The sequence below is a fragment of the Asterias amurensis genome, chromosome 1, assembly GCF_032118995.1.
Source record: "Asterias amurensis chromosome 1, ASM3211899v1".
In the NCBI taxonomy this organism is placed as follows: Eukaryota; Metazoa; Echinodermata; class Asteroidea; order Forcipulatida; family Asteriidae; genus Asterias; species Asterias amurensis.
This window is the reverse complement of record NC_092648.1, coordinates 27,780,346-27,792,702: the sequence shown is the minus strand read 5'-3', so window position 1 is coordinate 27,792,702 and position 12,357 is coordinate 27,780,346. Positions and strand designations below refer to the sequence as shown.

The 12,357-nt window shown below is 38.6% G+C and overlaps 1 protein-coding gene across 2 annotated transcripts in view; it reads right to left on the bottom strand.

Moving 5' to 3' along the window:
* The window catches only part of LOC139935378 (uncharacterized), a 62,302-nt gene that overhangs the window by 32,118 nt on the left and 17,827 nt on the right, over window positions 1-12,357 (bottom strand). For both annotated transcript variants that reach the window (XM_071929929.1, XM_071929939.1), the window contains exons 4-18: window positions 11,281-11,460; window positions 10,482-10,670; window positions 9,636-9,884; window positions 8,454-8,645; window positions 7,360-7,560; window positions 6,507-6,701; window positions 5,958-6,158; window positions 5,246-5,464; window positions 4,714-4,814; window positions 4,321-4,489; window positions 3,529-3,759; window positions 3,034-3,225; window positions 2,194-2,388; window positions 1,941-2,076; window positions 1,042-1,160 (exon numbers count right to left, since the gene is read on the bottom strand). In XM_071929929.1, coding sequence (XP_071786030.1) covers window positions 1,042-1,160; window positions 1,941-2,076; window positions 2,194-2,388; window positions 3,034-3,225; window positions 3,529-3,759; window positions 4,321-4,489; window positions 4,714-4,814; window positions 5,246-5,464; window positions 5,958-6,158; window positions 6,507-6,701; window positions 7,360-7,560; window positions 8,454-8,645; window positions 9,636-9,884; window positions 10,482-10,670; window positions 11,281-11,460 — 2,769 coding nt within the window. The remainder of the gene's footprint in view (window positions 1-1,041; window positions 1,161-1,940; window positions 2,077-2,193; window positions 2,389-3,033; window positions 3,226-3,528; window positions 3,760-4,320; window positions 4,490-4,713; window positions 4,815-5,245; window positions 5,465-5,957; window positions 6,159-6,506; window positions 6,702-7,359; window positions 7,561-8,453; window positions 8,646-9,635; window positions 9,885-10,481; window positions 10,671-11,280; window positions 11,461-12,357) is intronic.

Sequence of the window (12,357 nt, the reverse complement as noted above, 5' to 3'; positions counted from 1 at the left end):
ATCAAGAGTTACAAGGAATGCCAACAAATGCACACACACTTCAGGTCTTTCAACAATGTAGTTGATATTCTTGATATGTTTTATGTAATGATAAAAGTCGCTTTAACATGGAAACTCATGAAGGTCTGTGCTCTTCAAGAACCAGTTGGTAGTGAAGCTACAAGACTTTTCAAGAACCAATCGGTAGTTATAGAGTCGTCTTACTAGTATTGTACTTTTCAAGAACCAATTGGTAGTTGTAGAGTCGTCTTGAATACTAGTATTGTACTTTTCAAGAACCAATTGGTAGTTGTAGAGTCGTCTTGAATACTAGTATTGTACTTTTCAAGAACCAATTGGTAGTTATACAGTAGTCTTGAATACTGGTATTGTACTTTTCAAGAACCAGTTGGTAGTTATAGAGGCGTCTTGAATACTTGTATTGTACTTTTCAAGAACCATTTGGTAGTTATAGAGTCGTCTTGTATACTTGTATTGTAGGTGAAGCTACAAGACTTTTCAAGAACCAATAGGTACTTATAGAATTGTCTTGAATACTAGTATTGTACTTTTCAAGAACCAATTGGTAGTCATAGAGTTGTCTTGAATACTAGTATTGTACTTTTCATATACAAGCTTTTACATTATCTTCAAGTACGCGCTAAACCTCCAATCAGATTGGCAGAATGGAGTGGTGATAAAAACTTATATTGCACGGCTAATATCACTACCATGCGTCTTGTGTGTTCTATGTCACGCAGCAAGTTTGCTTGAAGATAAATACGTTATCACATGCGCGCTCAGGGAAATACGGAAAATATATATATTTTCCGTATTCCACTTGCGCTTGTGTGATAACTTATATTATCAGTAACTCTTGAAAAAATGATCTTCCTATCAGTGCAGTATCCCCCCATGTTACCTTGTTTTTCCATGGTGGCCATTTTATTTGTTTCAAATTAATTTGAGATATGTTTTTTAAGCCAACTGTAATAATGTGGGTAAATGAATCTAGAGAAATATGAGACATGTATTTCTGTCTAGATTATAATGTATTCTTACCCCGCACAGTGATGTAGACATCACAGCGTCTGCTATTTGAAGCTTGGTCTGTGGCAATGTAAGTCAAACGTGTCGTGCCTTCAGTAAATGATGACCCAGATCCCTGGGAAATATCCAAGCTGGAGACAAAACAAACCAACATGATCACAGTCAAAACAAATCAATACGATCTCAGTCAAAACAAATCAACATGATCTCAGCCAAATTAAATCAATACAATCTCAGTCAAAACAAATCAATATGATCTCAGACAAAACAAATCAATACGATCTCAGTCAAAACAAATCAATACAATCTCAGACAAAACAAAACAAATTAACACGATCTCAGTCAAAACGAATCAATACGATCTCAGACTAAACAAATCAACATGATCTCAGACAAAACAAATCAACATGATCTCAGACAAAACAAATCAACTCAGTCAAAACAAACCAACATGATCTCGGTCAAAACAAATCAACATGATCTCAGACAAACTATTCCAAAGGTCAATACAACATTTACAAAAGTGAACATTGTTCACATAGGCAAAAAGAATGTTTAAACCTTGGTAACAGCAGAGTTTTGACAGCGTAGGGATGAAAACAGTAACTATGTGAAGGTGACATTAGGTGGCAGAAGACTAACCAAACATACGCATGCTCAGATTTAAGCAAACAACGGAATTTACCAGGTATATCTGATGCTGCCTAGCATCCCAATGTTCAAAACTAAAAACTATTTTTTACATGTGATCAATATCTAATTTATGTAAAATATTTGATGATGCAGTGATTTGGAGACTAAAATTTACAACACTGTAAAAGGACACAGTCAGTTGGGAAGGGTTGGGGGGTCTGGAATGTTAAGTCATGGCCAAGTGATCCAAATTATGTTCACTTTGTTCTAACACATACCTGGCAACATTTACATTCCCAGAGTTATCAGTTGCTACCGGTGTTTGAAAGATGACAACAGCTTGCCGCATTCCTGGTGGAGCAGTCTTCTCAATATACACTGGGCAACTCTCAGTAAACACCGGTGATTGATGATCTGTTACATACAAAGTTAGGGATAATATTAACAACCTCAAACAATCATAGTTCCTGATCAGCATTCTATAAGTAATCATTCATAATAAACATTATCCCATCCTAGTGAATAGTTTACCTGTGCATGAGACGACCCTTGAATCGCTCCAAACACCCTGAGCAGTACACGTCTTACTGTAAGGACCATTCAAAGAGTAGCCCTCATCACATGTGAATGTACATCTTGTGTTGTAAGGAAGTTCAGACTCCGTGGAGCAACTACTCGGTTGGACTGTGCCCTGATCAAGGCTCAACAGCCCGGTGCAAACCACAGCTGTCAATAAAAGAAACACTTGTTTACTTTGTTGATTTCACTAACAGTTCAAATTTGCAGGCACTTGGTACGTTTCATTGCATACCTTACTAATTCTACACAACCTGCAAAATGCTGAGTGTAGTTGTATTTACACATCTGTTTTGAGTCAATTTGAAACAAATGCTGTTTCAACTGAGAAGTTCTAGCTCATTCCTGTTGAATGTTCCAGTTTTTGCAAAAAAGGCATACTTTATGTCCACAGTTGATATATATAGAGGGCAGTAGACAAAGACAACAGTTGAGTTCACTATTTTTCATATTCTTTTGCTATGTTCTAAAGCAAACCTGCCAAGACTTAACATTAAGGAAATTGAATAGTGTATTGCTATATGTATACAGGTAATTGGTGGCTTGTGGCTTTTCACCAACAATGTAAGAATGTTTTCCATTACAGGCCCTGATTCATAGAGTGGTGGCTGATGAGTGGCCTAGCTGAAGTGGGATTTAAGTTTTGGTGTTGTCAAAGCTTGGGTTTGGCAGTTTGTTTTCAACTAATACACCATTATTGCTTTGTCTTTCAAGCGGGGCATTTATAATAGGTCTAGTGTAGTATGTTGTATGTTGCACCTAAAAGAACAAAATCACTGCCATAACTGTTCTCACCTTCACAGAGTAGGTCAGAGCCAGTCCACGATCCATCAGCAAGGCAACTTCTCCTTCGACTGCTCAAATATGTCTGGCTGCTATGAAAACCAGGATTACATACAAATGTACAAGTAGACTGGTAATCCACCTCCTGCCCGATACATCCCGACACATAGCCATTCGAAATGACTGGTACTCTGCATGTGTTTGCTGATGATTTTGGAAATAACGACAAGAGTTCAGGTTAGACCAATACATTTGGATTGAGATTGTTTACCGATTAACATCACTATGGGAATCTCAGTTTATACCTCTAGGAGGAAGACATCTATTAAGATATCTGCTCAACCAAAACTAAATGAAAGAAACTTTCACAATCAAAATACATGGTATTTTGGCTGAATTATGCTAAGCAAGATTTGTGCTTGATCAGTTTATGAAATTGGTGCGTTTGTTATGAATTCTAAACAAGATTTTGTGTACACACTCAAGTTAACTGAAATGGAAACTTACGTATGCAATCTACAGACGGGCCGTCCCAGTAGCCAATGGTCGATGATGATACGATCTTACTGCAAACACTGGATACTACTTGGTTCTGACTGACTGAGGTCACTGTGTAGCCTTCTTCACAACTAATGTTACACACTGAGCCATACACTACAGAGCTGTCACAATTACCCTGGCCTGAAGCAAGGCTAGTCACACTGTGCTGGGGGGCAGGCAACGGTCGACATCTTGTGACTAAATGAACAAGAAAAGGAAGTAACAGTGAAGGTGAGGGAAAACCAACATCCGTTTCCTTAAACATGTTGCTCATGTAGAAACAATTGCGCACATCTCCAGAAAACTGATCAATTTGCCTACACAAAAGAAAGCGTTATACAATTGAAAATAAAGAAAATACTTGTAGTTAAATTAAACCCAATGTTTTTCAATTCAATTAAATTCAATTACACATCTATAGGTCTATGTGAATAAGCATTGAACCATTAAATCAGTTACACCATGTAATTTCCTTTTGTTCAACCCAAACAGTGCTATGTGTGACACCATGCATTTTTTAGCTGTAAATTACTTTTTTGTTTGAAAAAAGAAACGCACATTAAACAATAACTACAGTAGAGAGCATAAAGTCATGTTAAAGTCATGTGTTGTGCTGCACCCAATTAAAATGTGTTTGGGCCAATTTCATTAGCTCTGCCATTACACTGTCCCAAGGGGGCATTGTACAACTCTGACAAACCAATCTTCATTATACATTTTCAATTTCCTTCCAAAAAGAATATGATATTATTTCCTCACCTCTCACATCAAGATAAATGTCACATGTTGCTGAATTGCCGCTGCTGTCTGTGGCTCTATAGATCAGGCGATAAGTCCCTTCTGTAAATACTGTGCTCTTATTGGCTGGTACAGATGCTCCATTTATACTCTCAAGCGTTGCTACAGTGTCACCACTGGCTTCCAAAACCTGTGTAGTTAGACACGTACAAATTTGAACTAAACAAGCAGACTGTAACTTTATGGAAAATACCAGTACAAATTCAGCATTTGCAGGACTACAACGAGAAGGGTAGCATTGCAATAAACTGAAATTACGCTTAAAAAAGTATAAAACATGAGTTACTCCTTCATCTTTGTCTCTCTACAGTTTCCTCTCATACATGAAATCCCAAATAAAGCTGATAATCATACCTGAATGGGTTCCCAGTTGTAGTGTACTTCAGCAAAGTTAGTTCCCCGTTCAGCGAAAACAGTGATGTCAGGCGGGCATATCAAAGTGGGTGGAGTTATATCTGTCAACCGAACAACACAATTGAAAAAAGAGAAATATAGGAAGTAAAACTTTCTAGGAAAGCTCAATGATGGTTTGCTCAGAAATCACAGCAAAAAACCTTGAAATGCTCACTAGACAGTTATTGATTAGGATTACAAAATCCTTTCTGCATCTGACAAGTGACCTATAGGCTTAGGTAGAAAAAAATACAGCGAAACTGAACTGTTGAAAACACCTCAGCTTTTGTCAACTCTAGCAAATTGTTAACGCTAAATACACAAATAATTACAATCGAAATTCAGGGAAAATTTATTCCCAATTAGAAAGGAAATATACTTTTACAAAATAAAATAGGAAACACACAACGAAGATAATGACACTGGTCTACAAAGAAAGAACCAAATGAATATCAATTCAAATCTGTAGAAACAGATTTCATCACTTTCTTACCGTGACATTGTATTGGCATTCCATCCCATTGACCAGACAACAGACAGGAACGACTCCCTGAGCCACTGCCCATGTATCCCAGATCACATGGTGTAACACACACAGTGCCATAACTCAGTGGTTGGTCTATCTCTGTAACCTCTACCCCATAAAGTGTGCAGGTGACGGCCATATATCCCGCTGTGATGTCTGGTACAGGTAATGGATCACACTTTACCTCTAGAGTTGGGAAGAGGTAACACATCTATAAACTTTTGTTTAATAAGTTTTTACATACCATTTAAAGTTTGGTGGCATTCATCTCAAGCGACCGTTTCCTATAAACTGTGCCAGTAATTATTTTAATTTCATCTTATTTTTATTTTTGTTTTCTGAAATTAAAAAGCACAGTTTTTGTTTGTTTCACACAAAGGTCACAAAAATGTGAAGAAAAGCAACTTCATTGGGTAGCGTGTTTCACACAAAAGTCCAAAAATTTAAAGTTGTTTAGGCTGCTTTAAGCGGAAGCACAATTTGGAAGAATTCTTTGCACGTTTTTTCAAAAACTTGAAATTCACATCTATATGCACAGAATTTTGCCTTTTGATCATGGATACCACAAACAGTGACTGTTAAATTTATAAGTTATTTACGTAGGTTGTTTTTCAATGTAGGCCTGATTTAAAAACATGCTATGCAATTCATTTACATAGTGTTGTTATTATAAACCAACCTTCACATGTGATGGTGTTGCCATTCCATTCACCCACACCATTTCCATCATCAGTGCATGTTACATAAGTGGGTTGTGTCGGCATGAAGCCAACATTACAGATCAGTGTACACGTAGTGCCGTACATTTCCTCGGAGTGGGGGCAGCCATTTTTAATGCCATTTCCTGGTGGAGGTAACGCACTGTTGTCACAAGTTACAGCTGCAAAAAATATGAGAGAAAACTGATGTCTTTTGACAATGGACCAGGAAGGGAGCATTCTAAACACATGATTTATTTTCACATCAACTTGAGAAAAAGGGTATGCTAGCTGCTTTCTTTGTAAAGCCCACTGCTTTGTACACCATCACCCATGGTTCAAGTCTTCTGTCCACAACACATTGGACGTCAGGCTTTGAGACCTTCGACCAGGACGGCTTCACTTGGAAACTTAACCTTATCAAGACAGTTTTAAACCAATCACTGCATGCAACAACCGATATGTCCCGCTAGCTAACACCATACCCAAAGACCTTTTAAAAGATCAAAGTATTAAACTTCACTGCTTACCTTCACAATAGGGAAACAATGAATCCCACTCGCCATCCAGTCCACATGTGACCTCTGATGACCCTACCAGTACATGGCCCGGCTCGCAAGCATAACGACAGGTAGAACCAGCAGGGACCTGATTGGTGGCTGGACACTCATCTCGGTTGGTGATCAGACCGTAGTTGGAGATATAGGCACGAGGGCAAGTTTGCACTGGGTTAAAAACAAAATGGTTTTGTTAATCTCCACATCAAACATAGTTGGAGATATAGGCACGAGGGCAAGTTTGCACTGGGTTAAGAACAAAATGGTTTTATTAATCTCCGCACAAACTCGATGGTCTTGTTGGTAAGATACTAGACTTGCAAAGCACACGTTTTACGTGGGTTCAAATCCCACCTGAGTAATGTGCCTTGTGACTTTTTTTTCACAGAGCTAGGGAAAGTATTGAGTATACAATGCCAACACACATCAATGTTATATGGGTGAAAGTCTTTTTTTGTCACATATTGCTCATTAATTTTTAGCCGTGAACTTTGCTCATCAAAGGCTTAGTGAGTTTTCTTTCCGTCAACAAACTAATGAACCATGTTTTCATACTTCTTTTTAAAAGTGAGCTAGTCTGTATCCAGATCCATAGATTTCTCTCTAAGAAATTGCCGACAATGCTCGTTTTTTATTGATAAACAAAAAGGATTGTGTGCCCCTGCTACCAAAGTACAAAAGGCTCTCGTGCACTTTTAATGTGCACTGACTTGATATTTTGCCTCAACATTTACCACATTATTTTCTTTCGTACGAATTACCCTGTTGTTTCTTGAAGCCAAACACTATGTCTGTTAGTTTATCTGCATGAAATGTTTGTTCTTACCTTCACATCTAGCATCATCACCGTCCCAGTATCCTTCAGACGCTCCAGACAATGCAAGACACCGAAAAAATCCACTTCCTGTGAGTTCATACCCATCGTCACATTCAATCTCACACAATGATCCATATTCAGTAGGGCACTGTGGGGAGTCACCAGAAACTCCACCATTCACTGGTGGGTTGAGTGCCGGGCAGTTAATGACTGAAATTGTAAATTTAATTTTAGCATTTTTAACAACTGTTGATTCGGGACAAACATAATATATATAAATAAAAAACATTCTAACTTTGACCCATAGTAACTGATTCATAAGCTACTTATGATTTGGGCAATACATCAAGGAAGCTAGGCATATAATACAAACTCAATAGAAAGGAAATTGACTGGTCCTACAAAAAAAATCTCATTCCCAACTTGTTGTTATTCAGTAATACAATGTTAACATGTTAAAGTCAAAATAAACATGGCATGTACTTGAAACTGGGGTCAGTGCATCACGACTAAGCAGCTGTTTAAGCACTAGACTTAAGGTTTGGTGACGCCACAAGAGGGCACGCTCTTCTGATAGACCGCTAATGGGAGTCCACTGTGTGATAGCGGTTGTCAGGGTAATAGTGATTTGTGGTTGATAGCGCCTTCTCTTAACGACTCACTATAGGCAAAGGAAATTATAACAGCAGGGAGTAGATTTCTAGATTACAACAGGAGCGCCTTTGAATCAAGACTACAGTGATGCATGAGATAAACATTCTTTAATATGAAGATGGTTCACAAATGCGTTGAGCGACAGGGGACTTACTGCAAAATCTTATAGACCTTATGCACATGGTGTCATATCAGTAGGGCGCCCTCACCTAGAGGTCAAAATGAGGCTGGAGATTGGCCAAACCTATGCGCTGCACTTACAAATCTGTGCAATTTGATTGTTGCGTCATCGTTTTACATCTAAGATGGCGGCTGAACGATGTCAATGCATAAGGTCTATTGTCCTACAACAGAGAGAGAGCTAAAAAAAAACCAGAATTTTAAACATTCCAGCTGCTACTATGTAACCATAAGCATGGCCAGCACACAAGCCATGGACAGCCATTTACCTTCACAAGTTGGTTGTGGTGCACTCCAAACACCATTAGCGGTATCCCCTTGTCGTAAGCATTCATTGGTGTTACTTCCATCCAACACAAAGCCTGATGAGCATTCAAACTGACAAACAGAGCCAAAGTTGAACTGTGATGTGCACATCATCCACTGGCCAGGGAGGAAGGATCGGGCTGAACACTGAATAACTGGCAAAGAAAACATGTGTAAACCTATTGCCCACAAACATGCTGAGCGTGGCACAGTCGCCGCGTATGATGTGCGTGCAAGGGGTCAATACCAGGCTTTTTCAGGCCTAGTGTAGATCCCATCTACATCTACATGGTACAAAACTTGGTAATAGATATTCTAACTAATCACTGGCCATGGCCATGCTTTACTGGCATTAAGGATACAATGGGCACACAAGTTGAAAACATTTACATTATTTGGGTTTTTTTTCTGGTAATGAAACCAAAGATACCTCATACATGTAAGTGAACTTAAAGGGAAGGTACACGTTTGGTAATTACTCAAAACAAATATTAACTTCAAAAATATGACTTGGTAACGAGCATTGGAGAGCTGTTGAACGTATAAAACCTTGTGGGAAACAGCTCCCTCTGAAGTAACATACATTTTGAGAAAGAGGTAATTTCTCACTAAAATAATAAAAGACTTCTAGCCAGAAGTCTTTTATTCCTATCTGAAAGCACACAAATTCGTCCAACAATCAAGGTTTTTTTTTCTTTCATCATTTTCTCGCAACTTCGATGACCAATTGAGCTCAAGTTTTCACAGGCTTGTTATTTTATGCTTATGTCCGGATACACCAAGTGAGAAGAATGGTCTTTGACAATTACCAAACGTGTACAGTGCCTTTAATCACTGTAGCTACCAAGCCTGAGGAAACCTGCAGAATGGGTGTTTGCTATGTGAACCATTACCAGCGGGGTAACCCCTACTCTTCTGTTCTATAATAAGTGTTCTAGGTTATCTTACGAGTGCTACTAATCCCAATCCTAAGGACAAGTCAACTATTGGTAAAGTATCTCGCTCAAAGCAACAAGAGCCATGATTGAGTCCAGTGTTCTTAATCACTCGGCAACGGCACATCACAATAATAAAACAACAAGATAAGAGGGCCAAATTTTATCCCATGGTTTGATTTCCCTGACACTGTTAAACTATAAACTAACCTTGCACAACAACGCTGAATGAACACCTAGCTGTATTTCCACTGGAATCACTGACTTCATATTTGATGACATGTGAACCTCTGCTGAAAGCATCTCCAGGAGGAAGCCCTTCTGTTCTCTCTGCGGTAAGTACTTCGTTCGAGTTGTCTGTCGCAGTCGGAAGGTCCCAAGTGACTGTTGTGGTGGTTTGACCAGACCCTGCATAAGCCGAGATAGTACCTGGGCAGTTCATAACTGGACGCTGCGTGTCTGTAAAGAAAAATGTTACTAAATTATACAGGTTAGGGATCAGTTTTAAAACTGAAACATTACATGCTATGTCTTTGGTTGCCTATAACAGCATCTAGGTTTGAGTCTGATTCAAATTATGTGGGTTTTTTTTTTATCAGGACATTCATATATGCCTCGCTCAAGCAGATTTGTGTGGCCCGCATAATTACAATGCATTGGTTTGCATGGTTGGCTTGTGCGTAAAGCGCTCGCCTCTCACCAAGGTGACACCGGTTCGATTCCCGGCCAGGGCCATATGTGAGTTGAGTGGTACGTTGGTTCTTTGCTGTGCCATAAGGGTTTACGAAACCATCCTTTTTTCCTCCTTCAGGAAAAATCAAACACTTTCGATCTTTGGCTGTGGTCCATGGTCATAAAGGGTTGTTGGGCTGGCAGCCACAGGCGCCCTTGCATGCCTGCTTCTCGAAAACATTGGAGCCGCGTCCTTCGCAATTCAGCTCTTAGCTAAAGTAAGGATGATTAGCCCCCAAAAAATTATTAATTATTAAAATTATTATAACACATCTAAATTGTACAGATTGTTATTCCCCAAAATTATTTGACAGATTTTCTCACCAACACATACTGGATTCGCTGGTCCCGTCCACTCCCTATTCGCTCTACATGTTCTTATGCCAGTTGAACTGGACGGTAGGCTGTAACCAGGTTGACAGGCAAAGAAACAAATGCTGTTATAATTGTGGCCATCTGTGCAGGTAGTGGATGTATCTGGCAGGCTGGGGTAAGGGTCAGGGCACTGGATTGCTGTTAAGAACAAAATGAAAAGAGACATTACATAACATGTTTGTCTATGTCATGAGGAATCAGATAGACCGGATGCAAGTCTTGCGCAGAATCAAACATTTTTGTGACCACTTTGGTCCGACAGACACTGTTTTCATGCATGAGACTTGCGTAGTCCATTCCAACCTCATACAGCATTTTTTTGTGTACAAATGTCTTTCCAACTCTTTCTTCTCAAATAATTAACCTATAGTTTTATACAAAATATAATTCATATCAACATTTTGTTTCCTTTTACCTTGTGTCTAATTTTTCTTAAATCTCCACACACTCTTTTGACATCAACATTTTTATTGAAAATCTTCTCCACACAAAGTCATTATGTTTCTCTGTCATGAACAATGTTAAGTAAGTGAGTAATTGACTCACAGAGCTGAAGAGACTCAGCAGAGCTAAAGAGACATCTCAAGAGAGAGCTGTACAAATGTAGATGCATGCCATGAGCTTTAGGCCCCATTCGAATTGGCTACAGTTACGGCTTTTGCTATGAGGGTTATAATGATGCATTGTGCCATGGTGACCCAGCTGTTGCCATAGCCTGAGCCACCGATTCGGCCATTGCCTTACTTACGTGTACATGACGGTTTGGTCCCTGACCACTTGCTACTTTTTTGACATGTGCGGCTACTTGGTCCTCCAGTAATGGAATATCCATTGGTGCAGCTAATTGTACACGTCGATCCATACAAGTCTTGATGGGAACAGGAGACATAACCCATGGACACTGCTGGATGGAGCCCACATGTTATTTCTTGAAACAAACAAAACATTAAATAATTAAGAGTAAAAGTTAGAAGACAGAGTAAAAGTTAGAAGACAATAAGAGCATACTGATCGAAACGTTGAGCTGTAAACCACCGGTCCTTCTCAGACCAAACTATTATTAAAATACCAAAAGATCACCTGAATACAAAAAGTTTTTTTAAAAGAGGCAGAAATTGTTGGTGAGGTCATAAAATGTTTCAAAAATAATTTCCATTTTAAGTGCAGAAAAGAATCAACAGCATACGCACTGCATGCTGCAGAAAACAGAACATTTTGAATTGATAGTTGGATAGTTCCATTGTTTCACATATAATACAGTAAACTTGCTTAAATTTATAATTATAACTTACACAATACACAGTAATACACTACAGACAGCTGACAGAAATTGCAGAAATATTTGGTAACTAAATATCGTAGCGTCATATGTTATCGACCCTCATATGTTTTCGAACCCAAACTTTGATTCCCGTTTACCGCCAGACTGTGCAAGCTCCGCCGGTGACAGAAGCTCTGTTGTTTACTCACAGTCTGTATTTTTGTCAGGCATAATCATGCTGAGAAAAAAAGTTTCCTGTCGTTGGTTATGCTCAAACATTTATAAAATGATTGAATTTTGGTATAAATCACTAGTGCATTATTATGGCAAAAATCAAATGAGTCGAAGAAACATCATCCAACCTCAAAAGTTCAAAACAAAATTATTATCTGATAGATTGAGTTTCATTCTGCTTTAGTCAATAGATAGATCACATGATGTGGTTGCTATTTTGGATTCTATGGCATGCCAATATGGGGAAAATATTAAAATATTTTAAGTGAAAATGGAAAAGATAAATTGTTTTGATTAACTGCATACTGTAACAAATTCTGATAAACGTAA